Source organism: Typopeltis vanoorti, chromosome 2 (assembly GCF_054136105.1).
Source record: "Typopeltis vanoorti isolate ZY-2024b chromosome 2, IOZ_Tvanoo_1.0, whole genome shotgun sequence".
NCBI classification, from domain to species: domain Eukaryota; kingdom Metazoa; phylum Arthropoda; class Arachnida; order Uropygi; family Thelyphonidae; genus Typopeltis; species Typopeltis vanoorti.
Genome location: NC_143550.1, coordinates 3,705,004 through 3,731,205, shown reverse-complemented (window position 1 = coordinate 3,731,205; position 26,202 = coordinate 3,705,004). Strand labels below are relative to the sequence as shown.

General features: G+C 37.3%; 1 protein-coding gene across 1 annotated transcript in view; it reads right to left on the bottom strand.

Annotated features, from left to right (window-relative positions):
- LOC150108789 (UV-stimulated scaffold protein A-like) overlaps window positions 1-26,202 on the bottom strand; it is a 289,257-nt gene that overhangs the window by 101,226 nt on the left and 161,829 nt on the right. The window contains exons 5-6 of the mRNA XM_090414259.1: window positions 15,804-15,867; window positions 2,253-2,375 (exon numbers count right to left, since the gene is read on the bottom strand). Of these exons, the coding sequence (XP_090270385.1) occupies window positions 2,253-2,375; window positions 15,804-15,867 (187 nt within the window). The remainder of the gene's footprint in view (window positions 1-2,252; window positions 2,376-15,803; window positions 15,868-26,202) is intronic.

Genomic DNA, 26,202 nt, shown 5'->3' with positions numbered 1-26,202 from the left:
GTTGATAGTGATGTTTTCTCCCTGGTGCAGGACACCAGAGTGTACAGAGGATTTAAAATTGGAAGTGATCACTATTTAGTCTTGAGCATGATAAAATTGAATTTCATATTGAAAAGAAGAAAACATGTATTATTGAAGAAAAAATGAAAGAGTTTGAGAACAGGAACCAAACCTTGGAGATTCAACCCTGACTGATTCAGCCAGAGAGGCATATGGTGAGGTTGTCTCCAAGGATAGAAGTTAAAGAGGCAGTGAAGGAAAAGAAGAAAGCATATCAAAAGTTCCTGGCAAATAAGTCAGCTTGTGCTCCTAGAGAATACAGAGACAAATGTAAGAAAGCTAAACACTGTGTAAAATTAGCTAAAGAAAAGTCATGGGACGACTTTGACAAGAACATAGAAAATAAATATCAAGAAGGTGGCAAGATATTCTGGGTTGTTGATGAAGCTAAGAAATGGAGGAAAGAGTGTTGTAAAAGGAATTAGAGATGATAAAGGTGACATGAAGACTGGAGAAAAAAGATATCCTTGAAGTATGGAGTAATTAATTCGAAAAATTGCTAAATGAAACAATCAGTGATAGCACAGTGGTAAAAAACACTCAACAGGCATACAGCCAGGAATACATATTCATACTTGAAGTAGAAAATGCAATCAAAGGCTTGAAATGTGGAAAGGCAGCATGAATAGATGATATTCGACCAAAAATGCTCAAGTATGGAGGTATAAAAGTCTTACAGAGGCTGCACTGCCTAGTTCAGAAGGCCTGGACAGAGGGACAAATTCCCGATGATTGGAGTAGAGCTCTCATAGTATCCATATATAAAAAGGGAAATAAAGCAGAATGTGAGAATTGCAGAGGTATTTCCCTAAGTGTTCCTGGTAAGATATATGCAAATATACTTGAGAAATGGTTGAGAAGAATTGTGGAAGAAAAGCTTGGTGAAGATCAAGCTGGAATCAGGTCAAATAGAGGCTGTCAGGATCAGATCTTCACTTTACTACAAATAGTTGAGAAAGCATGGGAATATAACAAAGATCTGTATTAAGTTTTGTCGATCTGGAAAAGGCATACGACAAGGTGCCAAGAGAGAAGCTATTCAATACACTACAGTGATATGGTGTCAGTGGGGCGTTATATCAAGCAATACTTTTTTTTGATTGAAGGAAGTACAGGAAGATGGTTTAATGTTAAATCTGGTGTGAGACAAGGATGTACATTATCCCCGCTGTTATTCATTATCTATATGAATTGCATTATGAAGGAAAGTCGTACAAAACCTGATTTAAAAATTGGAGATGTTAATGTCAGCTCTCTGCTTTATGCGGACGATGTCATATTTCTAAATAAATCTGCTACAAGTCTGCAAGATTCCCTGACTAAATTGAATAACTGTTGTAATAGATATGGTATGAAGGTCAGCAATAAAAGACAAAGACGATGAAAATAAGCAGAATCACTGAAAATGTCAACTGCGTTGTGAATGGAGAACCTGTGGAACAAGTAAAACATTTCAGCTACTTAGGCATGGTTTTTAGTGAAGATGGTAAATTAAAGATGGAAACAGACAACAGAATCAACAAAGCTGGTATGGTAGGAAGTCATTTGAATAAATTCATATGGAATAAGACAGAAATTAGTTCAAACACTAAATTAGTTGTATACAAGACAGTGTTCAAACTAGTTTTAACTTATGGATCTGAGAGCTGCGTTAGAAGTAAAACACTTAACCAAAGACTAGAGACCGCAGATATGAGAGTCCTGAGAAAGATTAGAGGCGTGAACAGATAGCATCAATGGCAATATCATATTAAAAATGAGGATGTTAGGAAAGAACTTGATATTGTCAGCATCCAGGAATGCATTAGCAGAGCTAATCTCAGGTGGTATGGTCACTTAAACAGAATGGGAGAGGAAAGATTAGCAAAACAAGTATTCTCCGCTAGGTTGGCAGGCAAAATACTCAGAGGAAGACCAAGATATAGGTGGATTGATATGGTAAAAAGTGCCTTAGAAAATAGAAATATAAGATCTGATAATGTTGGAGTCTTGAGAAGTAACAGACTGATTTGGAGGAAAATTGTAGATAGGAAGTTAGTAATGATGTATATTTTACGTGTAGTACTATCATATCCTGTACACCCCTTGAGGGTACACGTCAGGATTTCAATGATGATGATGAGTTATGTCTCTAATGTAGTCAGTGAGAAATATATTCCCTCTAAAAAAGGAGAATACAAAATTTTACTGACCTTGTATCTGTCCTGTCGTGGACAAAGTCGGCCCCTTTGAAGAGGTGCTCGACAAGTCCATTTGATTGGAACAAATTCTCCACTGAATTCTATTACTCTCTGCCTTAGTGATGCAACATCTTCCTATTTTAAAAAAAGTTATATCAGAGCATCAAAAAATGAAAACTGAATTCTTATAATAGCATTCATATATATATCTGCCACTGAATGCACCTGTACATAAAATACAATACATGAAAGATACGAGAATTACCATGTGTTCTAGGCAACTATTTAAGAATGCTGCTAGTCAGTAGTCGTATGGAGTTCGGAGTTAGTTTGGAGTTCGGTAAAGGGGTAATTGTGGATGCCCATCTGGCTGGAGCCACAATTTTTAAAATAGCAGAGCTGATTGGTTTCTCAAAAGGTGAGACATCCCAGGTGTTTAATCAGTGGAAAAATAATAACCCACATGGCTTGTCTATGATGAAGGCATTGCCTGAAAAGGCTTGTACAGACAAAGAGAACTTCCTGTGTGCTGTGATTGACCGAAGAAGCATTTAATGAAGGCTGTTCCTGACCTATATCTCACCAATTCATGCATGGGAATTAATGAGGATCAGTATTAGCAGTAGCATGAGTATATGAAAAACACTGATTTGTGAGAATAATCGGAAAGTTTGTCTATAGTGGTGTCATGAACACTGTGGCTGGAAACTGGAAGAAAGTCATGTAGTCTGACGAGTCACAATACGCTTTGTTCTATACCGACGGTAGGCAGAGTTTGGCGGGAACTCCACAAGGTAATAAACTCAGCTTGCCTTGTAAACACAATTCAAGGTTCTGGAGGTGGTTCATGGTGTGGGGCTTGTACTGTTAGTACAAAATATGTCTCCTGATACTGCTGGAAAGTCGGGTGTCCTCCAAGGAATATCTGAACATTGTTCGTGATGAAATCCATCCTGCAATGTTGACTTTTTATCTAGCAGGTGATGGTTATTTTAAATGGATTATGAAGGATTACTGTATTCTGTTGTGCACAGCATTAGGAGTTACTATTTTTTTTTTACATCATCATGTTTTCAAAGTCATAACAACTAAGTCACTTATATCTAAAGTGACAGTGTCATTCAATACTTTAAAGCACTGCACATTATGCAAAATAAAAATTTCAGTCATAATGGGGTTACAATCAATTTACAATAAGTACTACCTCCACGAGCTGCATTATTCAACTGATTTCAACCAAATCTGGAACACTTGACTATTTAAGGCTTACTTGCTGGTTTAAACTCATGCCAAAAAGATCAAAAAATTAAGTGTTCCTCTCACATCCTTCTCAACATACAGACTACTGTAATGCCAACTCTGTTCCTTATATCCAGGACACCTCAGAAAAAAACAGCCAGGACTCTAAAGAAGCACAATCTCTGCACTGCATTCAAACCTCATCTGAAGTTGGCTGTCCTCATCTACTCACCTAAGGATCCTCTACCTTCTCTCTCTGTTCCAAGTGTTTACAAAGTTCCTTGTTCTGGCAACTTATCATATTATGGTCAAACTGGGAGATCTCCTAACATCCACCTAGAAGAACATAAGAAATACATCTGCAACCATAAGTATTGCCAGTGAGGCCTAACTGACCATACCTTGAATACCTTGCACAGAATCAAATGAAGAAAAAAAACTACCATACTTCACAACAACAAATACAAACTTGAAAGACTTTTATTTTAGTATCAGCAGCAGATTTAAAAAACTAACCAAATCTCAATAAATATATAAAGCAGTTCTCAAGGTATTAAAAAAATTGACTGTTCATAACCTGCTCCATTATCACATCACATCAGTTTTAGACAAAACTGATGTGATGTAAGAACAATAGGTCAACATTTAACTTCATTTTTTTGGGAACTGGTTGTATATGAGCTTTCTTCCATGCAGAAGGGTGGATGGCGGCACAGCTGAGTGCAGTTTAATGAATAGATGACAGAGACCAGGTGTTAGTTCACGAGCACATCTCTTGAGCATGATGGGTGGAATTCCATCAGGACCATCTGGCCTTTGTAGCATTCAAGTTATTCAAGATTCTTCTGTGTTTCTGGCAGAAGGTCACAAGAGGCATGAGATGCAATGAAAATTCTAAGCAAGGAAGGAGTAATTTACCATGGTCATCTATGTATGAGTTGGACAAGAAGAATGAAGCAAAGACATCAGCCTTGTTTTTAGGTGATGTTGCAATGCTACCATCAGGGTGAGATAAGAGGGGGAAGGAAGCACAGATTAACAAGGCTCTGTAGCAAGCTTTGGGACTCGCTACAGAGCATCTAGCAAGATGTCTCCAGACCATGAGTTAGATGTACTGCAACACTGCTGACCCTTACAGATAAGCACACTGATCTGTATAGGAACACCCATCTTGTTGAAAAAGCTAAAGCAATGCATGACTACCAAGATTTCCCTCTTCTGAATGTCTATGGATATCATATAACCTGGTAAACATGGTGGCAGGGCATTGTATCCCACTGATGGTGGTTTGGAAGATAGCATAGTAAAAAAGACTCATGAGAAGCAGAACAAAGGATACGGGAGTGAGAGCAGACAGAAAGAGGAAAGATGAAACGGGTTAGACCTACCATCACTGGAAGGCACTCTCCACCACAAACAGGTGCCCCATGAGTGTTGGCTTCTGTGACATCTGTAATATTAATTATGTACAGCTGACAGGGAAGATTATGGTTTTAAGTACTATGGCTTAAAAAATAAAAGGAACGTGTCCCATTTTTCTACTCTTGACACTTCTGTGTATAAACTCTTGTAGTATTGAACAGATAGAAAAGGGAATTCCAAGTATGATGAAATGTTCTCTCTTGGGTGTTACTCCAAAAGTGATGTCCCCCAAGATTCCATTTTCCATGAATTTTTAATTTCCTTTATATAAATTTTTAATGTCAGTATTCACAGTAAGTCCAACATACCAAAAAGATGTACAGTGAATCATTATTGCACCAAAGTGCACAATATGTCATCTACATATGATAATACTTATTTTCCTTCATGAGTGAGTCAACTTCCTGTAAAGAGCAAGAGACTTGCACATCAGCCCAATTTAACCTCCTTTTAGGAGGTAAGTATTACTTTGAGCATGTTATTCTCCATCAGACTGAAAGTAAAAAATCTCAGTACATACAGATGATTCTATACCAGCAGCAAATGCAGCTAAGCTGCTATGAAATTATGGCTATGATGTAACCACAAGAAATCCTGTAGCAAATCCAAACAGCAGTAATCAGCAATCTCATAACTTCAAATGAAATTACTGGCAGATAATGTTGGAATATTATGAAAGCTTGCTTGAAAAATTATGTGCTAGTTGAGGTGGGGAGGGGGAGATTCACTAACACCAGCAAAGTAAAGTTAAATATATCAAAAATAAAACTATTATTTTAATGGCTAATACAGCCATTAAAATAATTGCTATAAAAGCAACCACTGCCAGAAACCTACTCCACCCATTCACCACCCTCCCCGTAAAAAATGTAGTCCTAAACACCCTTGGCTAACCTCATACAATTTCCAGGGATAATTCCATTATTCTCTTCCTTCTTGGTATGCTAAAAGTTTTCAGTGTCAATCCTATAAAACCCATTTAATAACTTTTATGCTTTTATCATGTCTCCTCTTATCCTTTTACCATGAACAGGGTTTCTTAATTATGTACAAAAAAAAAATCCTTCAGCCTGCCATGCTACTAATGTACTACAAGCTTAGAACCTTAATACCCTTACCACCCCCACCACTCCTGAGATAATGATAAGCAATGGAACTTTTTGTCCTCTTTCCACTTTATTAGCACCTTCCCAGAACTGATAAATTATATAGCCTGGTCCCTTGCACATGCTTGTAATACATGGGCTGATATGCCATTTAACCCCGTGGCTATGTTCATATTAAGGTTCTGCAATACCCTAAGAATCTCCAATTCATTAACTTCTATTCTCTCATCAGTCAATGTCATATTTATAAATGCAATATCACGACCTGCATGGTAAAATATTGCAAAATGATCACCATATAACTCAACTATTTTGTTTGCTTTTGTTACCTCTGTTTTTGTTAAAATCATCCTTCCATAATCATTCTGCCTTTTACTTGCCACATACTGAAAGAGCTCTTTAGGATTTCTTTTGGCCTCATCAGCTAGCTTTCTCATAATTATCTCTGGCTTTCCTTACCATACAGGTCAACTTTCTTGCATGTGCCTTGTACTGCTCGTAGGCTCGATGATCACTTGGTACCTTCTGCAACTCCTGCTTAATAACGCTATTCATCAATCTAACTCCTACATGATTTATCTAACTCTCGACTCTTGGTATACTGTCTAACACTGCTTTTTTCAAACATCCCTTGACCATCTTCCATTCACTGCTCTAAGCTGACTCTTCACAGTTGGACATAATCATCTACTTTACACTGCGTTAGCTTTGCATTAGGACCCCCCCTCACTGATTAACATACTTGGCATGATAACAAAGTTACTATAGATGGGCACACCTATCCTCTGTACATAATCAGTAAATGTTTGCCAGTAATTTGACTGCAGGCAGATAGCTGGGGTCCAGAGGACAGGTGCCAGTATTTTGGAAACAGGACTGGATTAACCATGAACAGACATCCAGCAGAAGGGCTCACATTGGTCAGCCTTGTGTGGTTGATCCTAGAGATGAGTGTCAGGTGTCACAACTGGTATCGCAGCAACAACATGCAACCGTCACAGAGCTCACTCACCAGTACAACAGTGCGGCAGTTCAATCCATTTCTACACACACCATGTAGCATACCTTACTTCGCCTGGGGGTTCCACAGCCGAAGACCAACAAGGATACCCCCATGATGACAACCAGGCATAGCAAACAATGCTTGGATGAACCAAGCACTGTTTTTTTGCATGGGCCAAGGAACGTCGGCAATGGATCCTCAACAGATGGAAGGTCATATGGAGCGATGAGTCCTGTTTCCTGCTGCACCATATTGATTGCCAGGTTTACATTTGGCATAAACAGGATCAAGTCATATTCCCTGGTTGCACAGTTGGAGTTCAACAGGCCAATGGAGGTACTGTTATGGTCTGGGGAGCTTTTTGCTGGCAAGTCCTAGGTCCATTGGTTATCATCCCACAAACTCTGAATGAGGAATGTTGCAGGGACCTGTTAGCCAACCATCTCCATCCATGTCTGCAGAAGGTATATCCTGACCAAAGTGTGATCCTTCAACAGGACAATGCACCTTGCTGGGCTCATACAACTACTGAGTAGTTGGAGGAACACAAGAATGAATTCATCACATTGCCTTGGCCCCCAAACTCCCCTGACCGTAACCCAATTGAACATGTGGGGGATATGCTAGAATGGGGTATGAGAACTGCAGATCCTCCTCCTCCATGGAATGAGCATGAACTGATGGAGTTGCTTCAGCAATCATGGGTCGAGTTACATATAGAAGATGTTCGACACCCTGTGAATCTGTTCCTAGGCATCTGTGAGCCATGATTGCATACACCAACACGTTATTAGGTGGGTGTTCCTAATGTTAACTCAGTGTACAATTCAACATATACCCCTTCTCAACAGAAAATTCTGCATGTCTAACAATTTCCCAGGTAAAGACCACACATGACTGTTTTCCCCAAGCAGTGTGGAATGGTTATGTTAGTTACTGCTAAGTTCTCTGATGTTATGACCATATTCAGCACACTCAAACCATATGTCCCATGTTGTCTGAGGTAATCATCTCTTAGGAGCTGTATGAATTCCATTTCCTTCTCTTTCCTCCCCTCCCTCTGACCATTCCTTCTTCATATCTATGTCCCCATAGTTGAGGTTCCCCCATAATAATTAATTCACTTGCACTCATTGTGCAAATTTGTCACTGCATGCCACCTACATTTTCCTATTGGCCAGAAAGCTTCAAATGAATTATTCTCTACATTTCTGTCCTCCTGATGTACTTCTACTCTTTTTTGGCTTTATAGCATAAGCCTTCCTTCCAATCTGTTCCCTCTGTTCTTTCTGAAACACTACACCCCTTGCATTCTCTCTTTATGACTACATCATCCTCTATCAACCAAGTCTTATTAATGTCCATAACTTTTGGCCAAGCTGAACACCAATGCCAAAACTGCAACCAACACCAAATGCAACTGCAACACCTCTGCATCTCAGAATCTCTATTACACCACATGTTTATTATCGATAAACATGTGGTGTTTATCGATAATATATCAACCAAGTCTTATCAATGCCCATAACTTTTGGCCAAGCTGAACACCAATGCCAAAACTTCCAAATGCAACACCTCTGCATCCCAGACTCTCTGTTACACCACATGTTTATTATCGATACCGCTAACATTAAGAACCTGGGAAGCTACAGTTAGCATCAATCTTTCCCATTCGCCTAGGTTGTTTCAACCCATACTAATCTGAATTCGTCCCTAAACATTCTAGTTTTCCTAACTTTACACTTCCGAACTTCACATTACTGAATGATACTTTCTCAAGACACCTAACTCTAAATACATTTGGATGCAAACCATACCTTATATAAGTCCTTCTGCTCATCAAACTAATACCACACATCCACAAACAGGACATCATTCCTTCTGCATAATCTGTGCACTGATTAATTTGCAATCACAGCACTTTGTCTCAGCTCACCTCTATCATACTAAGGCAGCAGGCCAAAATTTTTTTATTTTCTGTCTTCTTATTCGTTCCTACTGGCAATGCTTTCATATCTCCTTATATACTACACTTATTACATGCTAGATCATTACTGGCACAAGATAATCATCTCTTTCACTTACAATCTCTGCATTCTTAGAGAATCACTAACATTCTTCATCTTGGTCAGAGGGAAACAGGAATTTGTCACGTTCTCCTCAAGCACTCCTTCATGGAATCACCATATAAATTTGGATCCCTGTTCTCCCTGTTTTGCACTTCATTTTCTGCTTTCTCTCTCTTTGCATTTAGTGCCCTACCAACTACCTGGCATTTCTCTTCCAGCTCATGTTTTTTTCTGTGAAGAACTCCACATAAGTCATCACTCTCGTTATATCATCTGGCCATTCTCTTCATTTTACACCATTCCATTCTTACTATCACTATTACACCAACTTCACTGAGATTCACATTTTCTCATCTTTTGTCATTCAATTGACTGCTATCATTCTTCTTACCCTCTCCATACTTTCAGCAATCACTCTCAAAATATTTTCCAACACAAATGTACAAGTACAGTAAGTATACTTATAACAAAAATAATAGCTTTTAAAACCACAGAAACAAGCAAACAATCCTTATAGGCAAACAAACTCTCATAAAATATAAATCAATTATGGCTAATTATTTTCTAAAACATCTAATCTTTCACTACTTAAAACTCAACATGCAAGTCTATACACCCTCTGCTGAGCTTCCCTTTACTCAATAATATACACATCTAAACGAGAATGTGCTCTGCATTAAGAAACACTGAGGCTATTTGAAGTGAAACCAAATAAAATTAAAAAAACAAACAAACAAATAACTTAGTTGTGAAATTACTGCCCATTCAAACTTTTGTTTACTCATGCTTGGGTATAGAATCACATCCAGTAATTTACTTTCTAAACAAGCCAAAGCTTGCTACATATAAAGTATATAATTGTTACCATGTTGGAGGCTTAATGGATTTTTTACAACACTCAAAAAGAATTAAAATAGACTTTAATACTTCCTATATTTCGTCCTAGTCACTAGGACATCTACGGGGATTACAAAAAAATTAATGTAACATATGCACAAATAACAAACAATACTAAGCCCAACCACGTGGGTGACACTAAAGTCCTATCTAGGTAGAGCGCCCTCTAAGTGCAGCAGTAGGTGGCCTGGAATGTAAGGTGGGAACTCTGGTGATGAGTGTTTCCCAAATCTTCGGAAGCTTAATGCAACCATATTTATTGAGATTTGGTTGGTTTTTGAGAGCTGCTGCTGCTTCTAAGAAAAGTCTCTCTTTCTTGAATTTGCTGTGGTGGAGCATGGTGGTTTTCTTCCATGATACTCTGTGGGTGGTGTCCAAAACATGGTCAGCCAAGCCTGAATGGCCATAGTTGTGTTTGAGGATGTAAGACTTGTGTTCCTCTAGACGGATGGATGCTGATCTGCCTGTCTGTCCAAAGTATGCCAGCTTACAGGAACAGGGTACTTTGTAAACTCCAGGCAGAGAGAGAGGAGGGAGCTGATCTTTCGTAGAACGGATAAGGGTAGCCAGTTTGTGGTGGGGCTTATATCCTGTGTGTAGATTGTATTGTTTTAGTATCTTGGCTATTTTTTCAGATGTGCCACGGATGTAGGGTATGGTGATGGCATTTTTAAAATCTTGTTGACGAGAAGGAAGGGGAATGGGGGAGGAGTTGATTATTTTTTTGATACTGTGATCGCTGTAGCCATTGGAGAGGAAAGTGCTGTGTATGTGGTTAAGCTCATTAGTGAGGGCGGTTCCACTGGAACATAGATTGTGGGCTCGCTTGGTAAGAGTTTTAATAATGCCATATTGTTGAGAGGGGTGGTGGTGGGAGAGTTTGTGAATGTATCTGCTTGTGTGTGTGGGTTTTCTGTATACGGTGAAGGTACAGGGTGTTCGGGATAAATTTGACAGTTTCGTAAGGAAAAAGAAAATCTTCTTTGTATCTATTAAATTTAATGAATTGACAAAAAACATTACAGGCAGAGTTAATTACAATACTATCAACAAGATTTACTCAAAATAACCACCATTAGCATCGATCACAGCTTCAATTCTGCTTCGGAACCTCGAACAAGCTGATGCTACAGTCTCCCTGGGAAGGGCCGCAAAAACTGTTTTAATTTTATCCATTAACTGGGCTTTTGTATTACTGGAAGTGCGATTGGTGTCTTTTTCAACTGCGCCCCATACAAAATAATCCATGGGGTTAAGGTCTGGGGAGTTTGGAGGCCAAACATTTGGACTGGTGAAGTCGTAGAAATTTTCAGACAACCATTTTTGACTTTTCCCAGAGGTGTGGCAAGGGGCCGAATCCTGCTGCCATACATACGGCCTACCATTGGCTACCCTTGTTATCCAGGGCTTGACTACAGTGTTTAGCAACTCCACGTAGCCATCTGAAGTCAACCTGACGCCCTCTTGGAAAAAATGCGGAGGCATCACATTGCCTTCAGAGGATACACATCCGAAAACCATCACAGTTTGGGGAAATTTAGTCTGCATTACACGAGGAATGTCCTTTGTACTGTATGCAAGCCATCTGTTATTCTGCGTGTTGTATTTTTGATCCTGGCAAAAGTTTTTCTCATCGGAAAAGAACCAGATTGTTTGTGGTTCCGCAGGATGTTTCACTTTGCTTAGAAGTTTCTTCGCGTTTATCAAACGTTTTTCACGGGCCTTTTCTGTAAGCAGCTGACCTTTGCGGCGCTTGTATGAGTAGTAGCGGAGGTCTTCATTGAGTGCAAGCTTCATAGTAGAGGCTGCAACATTCATTTCACGTGACAAAGCCCGAATTCCAATGCCAGGGATCTTCAACACCTGTTCCTGCAGATTTGCGAGGAATTCTGCTGTACGAACGCAATCAGATCGTCTGCTAGGGATCTTTCTTCTTGCTACATCCTCGTAGTCACCATTGCAAGTCTCTAGTTCATGCCTGATTGTTTTTACTGTATTCAGGGAGCATTGGGCAGCAGTCGAAATATCCTTATTTTGATGGCCGGCACGAATCATCATGATACAAGTTATTCTCTTCCATGATTCAGGTGGGTTCCAGCTATCCATCCTTTCTGACATCTTGTATATGAATGAAGAAGGGTCCAACCTTTTAAATGAAGAGAAGTGTGTGTTAATACATGTAACTTACGGAAAAATATAATTAATTATAAATATGTCAAATTTATCCCGAACACCCTGCAAGTGTATCGTTAGGCAGGCGTGTGACTAAGGTGTCTAGGAAGGGTAAACAATTGTTCTTTTCCTTTTCCATAGTGAACTGGATTCTTGGATGTAGACTATTGAGATGACTGAGGAAGGAGTCTAACGTGTCTAGCCATGAGGCCAAATAGAGAACACATCATCTACATATCTTAGCCAGATAGAAGGTTTGAGTGGGGCTGAGTCTATGGCTCGTTTTTCGAAATCTTCCATATAGAAATTGGCAAGGGGGGGTGAGAGTGGGGAACCCATGGCAGTTCCCTCTATCTGCTTGTAGATTTTGTTGTTCCACGAGAAATATCCAGAGTTAATGGCAAAGGAAAAGAGATATCTAAGATGTCAGAGGGAAAAACGTTTTCTAAGAGAGATAAGGTGTCAATTAAGGGAATATTGGTAAACAAAGAGGAGATATCAAAGCTTACCAATATGTCTGTCTTCTTCAAGGTTAAATTTTCTGCGAGGGCTTTAAAGTGGGTCGAGTTTTTTATATAGGAAGGGGGCCTTCCGGTGAGGGGGATCAGAGAGTTGGCCAGCTGTTTAGATAGTCTATAGCAAGGTGCATTGGTAGCATCTACTATAGGCCTGAGTGGGGAATTGGGTTTGTGGATTTTTGGTAAACCGTATATTCGGGGGGGATGGGAGCGGAAAGGTTTAAGTTTTTTCGTGACATCTGGGGGCCAGGAAGATACTTTTTTGAGTAAAATTTTAAGTTTCATAACTTGTGTTTTTGTGGGGTCGTGTTCTAGCAGGATGTAGGTAGCGCGATCGCGGAGGATAATGTTCATTTTACACTTATATTCACTGGTATTAAGAACGACTGTGGCATTACCCTTATCCGCTTTGGTGATGACGATACTTTTTTTCTTTACATAGTTTCAGGAGAGCCGTGCGTTGGGCATATGATAAATTACTTTTTGGCGGAGAAGAATGCGCGAGGATGTTGGCTACGTCTAGTCTGATGTTGTTAGCTATCTCCGACGGTAAGCGACCAATTCCACTTTCACCATTACGTCAAGCACCGGCACTTCCTTCGGGGCGACGGCAAAATTATGGCCGAGGCAAAGGGCGCTGACAGCATCGTCGTTGAGCCTTTTGGAAGAGAGGTTTATTACTGTCTGGAGAGGTTGAATTTGTGGTTGTGGTTTGTTTTTCACAAGGTTGCTAAATTTCTTGATGTGTTTATTTTTTATTTTTTGGAATTTTCTCTATGCAGAAGTTTCCGAAATGCCAGAAAGAATCGACCAAAGTTCAGGGTTAAGAACGGTGGAGAGCTCTGAATGTAAGGAGCCAATGGCGGCGTTCGTCACTGCGAGGGTAGCACGTGTAGAGGCGATTTGGTCGCGGAGTAATGCCTGGCTGGCACGGTTATATATACGAAGTGCTTTTTTAGAATGGAAATTGATCTTCATTTTAACGCAGTTTGGTATCACTCTTGTGTCCCGACATCGTTTTAAAAAGGCCAGCCTATTTAGTTTCCTAGATAGTCGTAGTTTTTTTGACTTACCGTATTGCTTGGATTTGCGTGCTAGTTCTTCTCCATGGATGATTAGAATACGTGTGTAGAGGCTTAAGTGCTGTGAGGACATCATGTTTTTGTAATCCCCGTAGATGTCCTAGTGACTAGGACGAAATATAGGAAGTATTCAAGTCTATTTTAATTCTTTTTGAGTGTTGTAAAAAATCCATTAAGCCTCCAACATGATGTCCTCACAGCACTTAAGCCTCTACACACGTATATAATTGTTATGATTCAACACCATAAGCACTAACTCCAATCATACAGAATTTGATCTTCTGCATTATGTGGTGTTATCACTGCAAAACTTTTAATCCCTTCATAATTAAAAGAAACACACGTATTAACCACAGTGAAAATTATTTAATTGTAAATATTTCATCCTATGTATCTTAGGACATCATCAGTACAGTAGTTTCAAACAATAATAGGAATAACATAAAGTTAGGGCGCATGATTAGAATAGAATCTCATTAAACGTGCGTAACATGTCACAGAAGTAAAAAAAAAAAAAAAAAAAAAAAAAAAAAAAAAAAAAAAAATTCTCCACACATCAAACCAGACAGGAAGAAGTCCATAGGATTCCCATACCTTACATCAAAGGCATCTCCGAACGTCTTTCTAAAATTATGAAGAAATACAATTTTGCCACTACTTACAAACCTATCAACCAAATTTACAACTTGTTACCTTCTCCTAAGGACAAACTCTCACCTTTGATGTTGCCTGGCGTTTATGAGATTCCATGGTCATGCAAATTGTCTTACTTTGGACAGACAGGTAGGTCTGTTCAGAAATACATCTCGGAATATCAAGACCATATTCCTCTTTTTAAACCGCAGAAATCTGGCCTCTATCAACAGGGAAGTGAAAATCCAAGCCATAGGATCCATTGGGAAAAGTCTAAACTTTTACATAGATCTTTATATAAACATGAACATTTATACAAAGAAAGTTCTGAAGCCCTACTACACAGACCAAATTTAAACCGCAACGACGTTCATACTATTCCTAAAGTATGGGAAATTGTCATACAAAATTGTGTTAAATAATTATTATTATTTTATTTTATTTTTTTTTATTATTACTTCTGTAACACGTTACACATGTTTAATGAGATTCTATTTGTAATCATGTGCCCTAACTTTATGTTATTCCTATTTTAAACTACTGTACTGATGATGTCCTAAGATACGTAGGATGAAATATTTACAATTAAATAATTTTCACTGTGGTTAATACATGTGTTTCTTTTAATTATGATCTCACCACAGGTTTCGTTATTTAAAAAAGTTTTAATCCCTTCATATTTGAGCATTATTGCTGAATATTACTGACTCCAACAATCTGTCCAAATTCCAGATTTCTACTTATATGATGCACTAATATTTTTAGGTAATCACTCTAGGCATAATTAAAATAAGATCATCATCAGTTCAAGTTATCCATATCATCTGATTCTTTTTGTAGTACTCTTTCCTCCATTTTTCAGTATTTTCAACAAATTCCAAAACATTCTGCTTCCTTCCTTTCAAGGCTCATGAAATTCTTCTTCTTTTAGCTATTATTTTACAGGTAGCTTAACAAATAATATACATTTTTTCTGTATATTCTTAAAGGACATATTGTCTTACTTTCAAGGAACTTTTGATATGATTTTTTTCTTTTCCAGGATGGACTTTTTCAATTCATGAGTCAGCAATGATCTTTTGATTTTTGTATCCTTGCAGAGAGCTTTACTACATGCTTCCTTGAATGGAACAAGCAATGTTATCTTCAGTTTTTTCTACTCAATCTCTAATGTTCAAATTCTGGTTTTTGAGAAGAACTACACCCTTTTCTTTCAGTTTTTCTCAAAAGTGAAGGAGTGCAGAACCACCAAACATTCTCTGTTAAGTTCCTGTAATTTCAATGTTATGCTAATTCTGCGATGGTTGATAGTGTGTGCATGCAAGGATTATAAAGAGTACAAAAATTTCTATCTGTATAAAAAAAAAATGGAAATATTTCTGTGTGCATAATTTCTCTCTGATTTGTAAATGAAATACCTACTTGAGATTGAAATTCAGTAATCTCGTTTTCATTTGGCTGCCAAAATCGATGATTAGAATCAAATCTGAAGATATAAATTATAAATCTGAAGTTTTATGTCAATCGTAATATACTTAATTAATCATAAATAATGTTAAATTCTTTAAAAATCTAAATAAATATATGTATACATAACTCAAATGTTGCATTTATTCATTACAACTGTGATGTAATAATCTAAGGAATATTTTTCTTAACACACACAGCAACCCAGACAGTACATTGGTAAAACATGAGGGTGGTCTGAAAAGTTCTCGGCCTAACAATGAAAAAACTAATTTATAATTTCAAAATTATTTTTATTTTTCAACATAATCTCCCTTAAGACTAATACATTTATTCCAGCAATGCTCCAGTGCCATTATCCTGTCCTTGTAGTTGTTCTAAGTAAGATCTGCAAAATATCCCTCAACAGCTGCAATCACCTCTTGATCTGAAGAAAAATGCTGACAAGCGAGGAAGAGTTTTAGTTTTGGGAAGAGACAGAAGTCAGAGGGAGCCAAATCTGGGGAATAGAGTGGATGTTCCAACAATTCATAGTGCAGATCCCTTAATTTTCCCATAACCAAAACACCTTTGTGGGTAGGTGCATTGTCCTAATGAAAGATGATTTTCTTCTGCAAACCGGGTCTTTTCTCATGAAAGTTTTCGTCTAGTATGGTTACAAAATCAGAATAATATTCCCCGCTTATTGTACTGGATGCCCTCCTTTTAGGATTGGCATACCAATACATTATTCTATAATATCTGATAGTTAGCTGCTCCTATAAAAGTTATATGCTATTCCACATGCTCATTCTTCGAGTAAGTATAAAAATCTCTAGTGCAGAATTCCTTGGCAAAATCCACAACTATTCTGATATATCCATTCCTATTATCTAACTCTGTAGATACTATAAAAGACAAGTCAATTACCAAGCAAAGCCTATTTTAAACAAAGTTTAACATAGCTATGCTGTCTTCTATGGAGGATTGAGGTGCTCTTCTACCTATCTCTGGATGTGGATCAATTAGATTTGGTTGTATGCACTTCAGCTTTCCAAACAGTAAAGTCATCTTCCAAAGTAACTTAAATGTCCACCACTCTTTTCCTATCTTCAATTTCACCAACTAAACTGGATATGATGCAGAAGTATTTGATATGAGCAATAACCTGACACAAATCATATATATCTACCAACCTGAATACCTGATTAACTTGTCCACTCTTCCCAAAATCTGGATCTTATCTTTTTTTTTTTTAATAGTTCACCATATTTTTTTGGAGAAAATAAAGGACAAATCAGAAATTGTTTCATAATGAAAAAAGCAAGTTGTGTTTATTTGTTTCACTAAAACTAAAAAGCTTTATAACATTTATTATAAAAGATAAGCATATACATAGCATTTTAAACAATCATATTATTTAAAAAAATTTAATTTTGATACTTTTCACAAGAATGAACTTTTTTTTTAATAAATCAGGTTTGTGTTTTAAAATGCATGTCAAAGTTGCATTTGGTATAAATGCAATGTTTATTTTTAAGTGGGTTTTTTCACTGGTCCACATATTGTTCACTAATGAAAATATTCGTTCAGTGGGGGCATTAGATCCAGGGAGACATAAGCAAAATTCAACAATTTTTAAAATATTTTTAAAAGATGTGTGCTTATCTGTGAAATATTTAAAAATTTCAACCCATCTATGTTGGCAGGACTAATCATTCTGTCGCCATTCTTTGATCATTTCACTGGTGACAAAACTTTTAATACTCAAAACTTCATTGAATAGTTCGTCATCATTTATATTTAAGTTCCAGTGACTGGAAATGAACAAAACGTTTTCCTCCATCGTTGCCCACAGAGGGATTTCTCATAGTAGGATCCATTCAAATACTTCCATTTCCACAAAAGAGCTGTCCCAGTTATTTAAATAATTAATGCAGGTTTGGTAAAATTTATGAATTGCATCTATAAATATGTTGGCATTAATGTTTGTTTTTTTTTTTTATAATTCTAAAATTATTTTTTAGTATTTATAGGTAAAAACTGTTGATTTTTTCGTTCAATTAACTTTAGCTTCAATTCTTTTAAATGCATGGAAGTTTTACACATGGAGATTTCATGTGATTCAATTTTCAAAATATATTGCTGAAATGTTGAAGCTTGGCTGTGAATAAAATAACCATGCCTCAGCTAACACATCATCAAAAAAGTTTTTCAGAATCGTGGGACATTTTTTCCAGTTCCAAAAAGTGCAATTTTAGTGGCTTAAATTGTTTAAATATTCTCTCTAAAGCTTGCAGAAGCCATTGTGTTTTGCTGTAACCTAGTAGTTTTTTATATTGAATATCTACATCATTACAAAATTCTTTCAAAATTTTCTACTGTGATTGTGTAGATGTAAAAATGTGAATAAATTTTTACTAATATCACTTCAATGTCTACTGGCAGACAATCGACACTAGTGCTTATGCAGTTATTGGATATGTGAGCAGCACAATTAACACCAATCAGTTTATTGCCACATAAATTTTGCATTTTAAAGAAAGCATTATTTTCTCCTTTTCTCTGGGAACCACCAAAATTGCAGTTGGTGCTGTCAGCACACAAAGCAAGTAATTTATCAGTAATTTCATATCTGTTTAGTGACTGCTTGATGCAAGCTGTTAACATATCAGAATTTTCTCCAGGTAGATTCTTTAAATATAAAACTTTTACTTTGACACCTGATTGGGTAAAAAAATACCTGACCAGAATTGGCAATTTAATATTTCCATGATTAGAACAGTCCGAATAAATAGTAATATAATTTACATAAATCAGTTTTAACTGAGACAACAGAATATGGGCTGAAAACATTGCAAATGATCGCTTTTGTTTTTGTTCTGGTATAAGAATACTTTTCGTCAAAACATGTCTTGATTAAGGAAGTTTATTTTGCACTTGGTTACACTATAATAAATTTAGTTTAATCCTTTATCCAAGTGTAAGCAAACAAAATTTGCACCTGAAAATATCTTCAGGACTGAGGTAAGGTGGTGCAACACCAGGCTACTCCAAGCAAAGGTGGACCAAGCTCTCATCACTCCTTGTCTCATTATCTCCCATAATGCAAAGCACATCTCCTTGCAGACATGTATACTGCTAAGCATTAAGGGAAGGGCCACTACCCAGACCTTGGGTCTGCCTCCCACTGCCGAGACGTCAATAAAGGTCGAAACCGGTCTGGGTAGTGGCCCTTCCCTTAATGCTTAGCAGTATACATGTCCGCAAGGAGATGTGCTTTGCATTATGGGAGATAATGAGACAAGGAGTGATGAGAGCTTGGTCCACCTTTGCTCGGAGTTGCCTGGTGTTGCACCACCTTACCTCAGTCCTGAAGATATTTTCAGGTGCAAACTTCATTTGCTTACACTTGGATAAAGGATTAAACTAAATTTATTATGTCTTGATTAATTTTGAAGTGCAGTCATTTGACCGAAATGAATGATTATGTTGTACAGCCATGAGCAACCCACTCCTACCCCCTACACCAGACTCTCATAAACCCAGCTAGTCTTTGCCTCAAATCTAGAAAGCCTCTCTGGTCCATGGACGAACTCTCTTCAGCTGCGCTGCCATCAATATCTGACATATGGAGAGAATACTGGTCCAACAATCTCCCAACAAACGGCTTCCTGGTAGAAGATCCTTGTGCTCCACAGCCTGGTTTTGATCTTCCTAGGAAGATTTGGTCACCCATAAACAGGATCAGAACTAGTCAGGGCAGATGTGGCTATCTTCTACATAAAAGGGGGCTGTCAGATCACCCTTATTGTGATTGTTCTCCCGTGGCTCAGACGATTACTCATATTGTGTACGACTGCCCAAGGCGCCAATTTCACGGTGGTGGCCTACAAGACATCCACAAGGTGATGGGTGAGGCCTTGAATTGGCTTTCCAGCCTGGACCTTGACCGGTAGTTGGTATAATGATGATCTCACCACAAAGACGTTATTCTCGTAGTTACTCTCATAGTCATCGTCATAGTATCAGCAGAACTCCTCCTCATGTTAGAAGATGATGATACAGTGTGAAATGGGCCTCCTCTAATGGATCAAGTTTTCTCACACAAGACACAACTGCTCTCTACTTAAACCTCAGATACAGCTACTTTTATGTTGTGAAGTGTTGTGAGAACATGCAGCCTTGTCATACTTGGTGCAGCAGGACAATAATTGTCCCTGGCTTAATTATGACAAGTAAATTTTGCTTTATATTTTTTTTTTAAAAAAGGAGACTCAGAAAGCAGGTTGTGCCTTTTATGTAATGAACTTTTATATGTTAAGATTTTCATCACTTGTTTCTGGAAATTGTGATTGTACTTTTCACTTACCAGTTTTCATGTAGCCATAAGCATAAATAAATAAACAGAATGATAACACCAAGATGCTTCTTTTAGTGCTGTTTTACTTTTGTTATCAAAAATTTTGCTAACAAGGAAAGAGTTTAACGATTTACTCGATGAAGCCCTGACTTCAGCTTCTTTGTGTTTTGATGTCTGTAAATGTTGTTTAATGGCTGATCTGCCACTATTCACGATATTAAAATTTACCAAACATTTATTACATTTGAAGTCACTATCCTCTTTTTATGAAAGGAAATTCTTCCTCCAATGTTTTGTTGAAAATACATTTTCTTTTGAGTGCCATGACAATGGTTCTATAAAATAATAATTAATATGTAATAACAAAAACAATATTAAGCTTTACTTGCTTGAACATACAATACACTTCTACACTACACACACACACACAGTCAAGCACAATATGTACATACGCACATCAATGATGCAGCCATATATGCCGCACCACTAATGAGTGCAGGTGAAATGACAGTTTCATGTTTTTGTAGGCCTGTGCTGTTTGCCAATATTCAGTTTACTATTTCAATTCACAAAATAAAGGACAAAATGGCCATTTTAGAAAAAAAAATAAATCTAAAGGACAGAGCAGTGAAATAAAGGACTGTCCTCTTAAATGAAGGAATTATGGTCACCGTGTATATAGGTTATCTCTGTTCTCAGTAACTCATGTGCAAGATTCAATTACTCTCCAATCACCACTACTCCCAACCTTGAGTCCTTTGGCACTACAAGGATGCTAAGTGGCATGGTTCTGATCTGAACCTGCACAAATCACCAGACATGATCAGATCTCTCTTCTTGGGCTGACATTTACTTGTAGTCTGTCCTGGCACAAACATATCAATTGATTCCTCAGCTTTAAAACTTGGCATCCTTTTACCAAGACAGCACTTTTCACTCAACCAGTTACTAACTCGATATTCCAAATCGAGTTAGTAACAAATTCCAAATCCTCAGAATACTGTTCACATGTTTGGGTGGTGCACCAAAAACTTCCCTAAAAATTTTTGATGACATCTTACAGAGAGCAATTTGGCTGAAGTATGATCTCTCTCTCTCTGATTCACTTCGATCTATCTCACACATGGTCTGTCTCAATGCTATGTCTTTCCTATCGACAATGCTCTGCTAAAATGGCATCCACTATTCTCTGCTTTCCAATGGGCCTGTTAAAACACAAGCAGCATACCTTTGCAGTCCAACTCCAAACAAACTAAACCTGCTTCTTTTTCTTTTATTCTTCTATCACATCTCTACTTAATGCCAATCTCAGTCTCAAATCAACCCGACCTGTTGTTTTTGTGTTTGAGGCAACATACCACAAAGGACCTCCCTGAAAATTCTTGATACTGTGCAGAGGAGGACAGTCTGATTAATCAATGATCCCCTCTCAGTAATCCACTTCAAACTGTAGGATATCTGCTAATTAGTTATATCAGATTATCTTACATTTTTTTAATATTTTTTTAGTGACAGCTGATTTTCAATAAATAAATAAAAAGGGAAGGATAACTTATAGTTTTATTATATATGTAAAAATTTCCTAAATGTATACTGATAAGCATTATTTCTTGTAATTACAAATTGCTTTAGTAATGTTTATAAATGAAATCTTTGTATAGTTATGGCCTATCGCAAAATGCTTAATTATGATATTTAATTGTAAAATGGCCTGGTTAGCTGGGTGGATAGCATGCCTGTTCTCCAACCAACAGGCCATGGGTTCGAATCCCACCATGGGCATGGGTGTTTGTAAAAGCCTGCTCTGGACAAGCTATTCAAATTTATAAGGCTTTTTTTAAAAAAAAAGAATCTCCTTGAACTTAGTTTTTGTTTCTGTAATTTAAACTTGAGAGAAGAAAATATTTAACTTTCTGATATTTTGTTTTATGCTATTAAAGAACTATAGTCTTCTTTACATAATAAGAGATGATTTTACTTTCATATCACTACCATGTTATTTTCCATGCACCAGGCAATAGTGCGCTTGAGCAAGAAGTTTGTATTTCTGAAGAGGAAGTTGATATACTGAGAGAGAGAGAGAGAGAACAGAAGAGCTATGGTGCTAATCAGAACAGAATATATTCTGAAAGTTTAGGGGAGAAATATAGTTTAAATAATTCATATTTATAAATTTAGGGACACAAAAACACGTGTTGAACAGATTATTTTATTAATTACTAATAAAATAAAACTTGACGTTTCGACCCCTGCATCAAGGTCATCATCGGAAGGATACAAGTGTATAAGGAACCAAGCTACATGCTCTAGCCCTGTATACCGGTAAACTAAATCTACATAGTTAATTAATCCTTTTTTCTAGCCTGACCTCTAGTGATAAAAAAAAAAATAATAAAATAAATTTAAAAAAATATATATATATACAGGGTGTTCGGGATAAATTTGACAGTTTCGTAAGGAAAAAGAAAATCTTCTTTGTATCTATTAAATTTAATGAATTGACAAAAAAACATTACAGGCAGAGTTAATTACAATACTATCAACAAGATTTACTCAAAATAACCACCATTAGCATCGATCACAGCTTCAATTCTGCTTCGGAACCTCGAACAAGCTGATGCTACAGTCTCCCTGGGAAGGGCTGCAAAAACTGTTTTAATTTTATCCATTAACTGGGCTTTTGTATTACTGGAAGTGCGATTGGTGTCTTTTTCAACTGCGCCCCATACAAAATAATCCATGGGGTTAAGGTCTGGGGAGTTTGGAGGCCAAACATTTGGACTGGTGAAGTCGTAGAAATTTTCAGACAACCATTTTTGACTTTTCCCAGAGGTGTGGCAAGGGGCCGAATCCTGCTGCCATACATACGGCCTACCATTGGCTACCCTTGTTATCCAGGGCTTGACTACAGTTAGCAACTCCACGAACAAAGCCCGAATTCCAATGCCAGGGTTCTTCAACACCTGTTCCTGCAGATTTGCGAGGAATTCTGCTGTACGAACGCAATCAGATCGTCTGCTAGGGATCTTTCTTCTTGCTACATCCTCATAGTCACCATTGCAAGTCTCTAGTTCATGCCTGATTGTTTTTACTGTATTCAGGGAGCATTGGGCAGCAGTCGTAATATCCTTATTTTGATGGCGGGCACGAATCATCATGATACAAGTTATTCTCTTCCATGATTCAGGTGGGTTCCAGCTATCCATCCTTTCTGACATCTTGTATATGAATGAAGAAGGGTCCAAACTTTTAAATGAAGAGAAGTGTGTGTTAATACATGTAACTTACGGAAAAATATAATTAATTATAAATATGTCAAATTTATCCCGAACACCCTGTATATATATATATAAATACAACTACAATAAACTGCTAAAGTCCTCATGTATTAATATTCTTCTGGATTTGTACAGTTCTGATTGTTATAATATGATTTCTTTCAGTTGCTGTTGAATGTTACAAACACTTCACCAGGTTATCTTCTTGTAGTGGGATTTTTCTATGGCTAGTTTAGGTTGTTATACAGGTTGTAGATGGGTCCTCCACATTCTTGAAATGGTTAGACCATCATTTTTGTTGAGATTTGGGTTGTGTTTGAGCATTTCACATGACTCTTTAAATTTTCTCTCAAACCAGGTTTTGGTGTGGTGTAGGGACTTGGTATTTTTCCAATCAATACTGTGGTATGTTTTGATTTTCGTGGTCAGAAAGGCCGGTTTTCCCAAAATGGAGGTATTTAATGTGTCGTTTGTGTTCGTCTTGTCTGATTGGGATAGTATGCCTTGTTTCCCCTATGTATGGTATGTTACATGTGCATTGTATTTTGCATACCCCTGGGTGGGCTAGGTGTGGAAGAGGATCTTTAGAAGAACTGAGTAGGTGTTTTAACTTGTTTGGGGGTTTAAAGGTGGTTTTAATGTTGTATTTGCGTAGTGTTCTGTCTAATTTTTCAGAAATGCCTCTAACATAAGGAATGGCAATAGCATTCCTGAAATCTTTTTTGTTCTAAGTGGTATCTTTATGGAGGATCTTGTGAATAGTTTTTTTACTGTATCCATTTTTTATAAATGTTTGGTTGATGATCTTGTATTCCTGGTTTAGAGCTTGTTCATTAGAACAAATTGTTAGAGCTCTGTGTTTAAGGGTGCCTATGACACCTAGTTTTGTGTTGGGTGGTGGTAAGAATTTTTGTGTATGTATTGGTCTGTGTGTGTAGGTTTGCGATAAACTGAGGAGAGACAGCCAGAGGGAAGACGTGACAAGTGTGTCTAGGAAAGGAAGAGAGTTGTTTTTTTCCCATTTCAATGTGAATTGGATACTTTTGTGTTGTATGTTTAGGTGGCTAAGGAATGTATTTAGAGCTTTGCGGCTGTGGGGCCAAATGGCGAAAATATCGCCGACGTATCTGAGCCAAATTTTGGGCTTTAGACATGCTGTCTCTAGAGCATGTTGCTCAAAGTCTTCCATATAAAAGTTAGCTATTGGAGGGAAAGAGGTGAGCCCATGGCTGTACCTTCTTTTTGAAGGTAAAAATTGTTTTGCCACACGAATTATCCGGAGCGGATAAAGTGGGCAAAGAGGGCGGTGATGTTGTGTGGAAATATGTTCTGTAGGAGCAAGATAGTGTCATTGATTAGGAGATTGGTGAAAAGGGAAGTTATGTCAAAGCTGATTAATAAATCTTGGTCGTTGAGTGTAATGTTTTTAATTTTATTAATGAAATGTGTATTTTTTATGTAGGAAGGGGACTGACCTATCAATTCCTTGAGTGTGGCTGCTAATTTTTTGGCTCAGTGATAATTTGGGCTGTCAATTCCTTCAACAATCGGATGTAGTGGCGTGCCTGGTTTGTGTATTTTTGGCAGGCCATAAATTCTGGGTGCATGGGCATAATGAGGTATTAATTTTTTTGTTGTTTCTTCAGGCCATGTGTGGACAGATTTGATTAATTCAGTTTTATTCTTTTTGTTACGTTCTGTGGGGGTTGTAGTTTACCATTTGGTAAGTGTTGTGGTCCGATATCAAATGGTTCATTTTTTCAATGTATGTTGTATGGTCTAAAAGGACAGTGGCATTGCCTTTATCTGCTTTCGTGATTATAATGTCTTGGTTATTTTTTAAGGATTTAAAATCAACAATCAGAACATATATAATCAGAAAAATAATCAAAATAACAATCAGAACTGTACAAATCCAGAAGAATATTAATACATGAGGACTTTAGCAGTTTATTGTAGTTGTATTTATATATATATATATATATTTTTTTTTTTTATTATTATTATTATTATTTTTTTTTTATTTATTTATTTATTTTTATTTTTATTTATTTATTTTTATTTTTTATCACTAGAGGTCAGGCTAGGAAAAAGGATTAATTAACTATGTAGATTTAGTTTACCGGTATACAGGGCTAGAGCATGTAGCTTGGTTCCTTATACACTTGTATCCTTCCGATGATGACCTTGATACAGGGGCTGAAACGAAGTAGTGCCCGAGCACTACTTCGCTCACAGCCAGGATTCCCGAGAGCTATAGGGTATTCCCACTTTATGTGACTGCTAATTCATAAGTAGTATAGAAATAGAAGACATGACACAACATAAATTTAAAAAAAAAAAAAGAATTTTAATTAGGAAAAGATTTTTGGAAATTTTTCTAGTGTTTTTTCCTTTTTCTTCTGGGGGGGGGGGCCCTTGGCCTGCTCCCTGGGTGCACCAATGGTCTCAACCACTTAATCCACCAACTACAGTGAACTGCCACTACCATCTTCACCTACACCAATGCCATCTACTGCCCACTATCACCACTGTATTTTTTGTCTGTAAATTGTATGTGTTCTCAAGGCTGATTTGTCAGTATGTGGGATTTAAAACCTGAGTTTCCGGGAGAAAAAAACCCTGCTACCTCCATATGAGATCGGCTAACTTACCTTCAATTAAAAAAAATAATAAAATAAAACAATAAAGATTCCTCTCATCACAACGAGAATCAAACTTAGGCCTTTTTCAA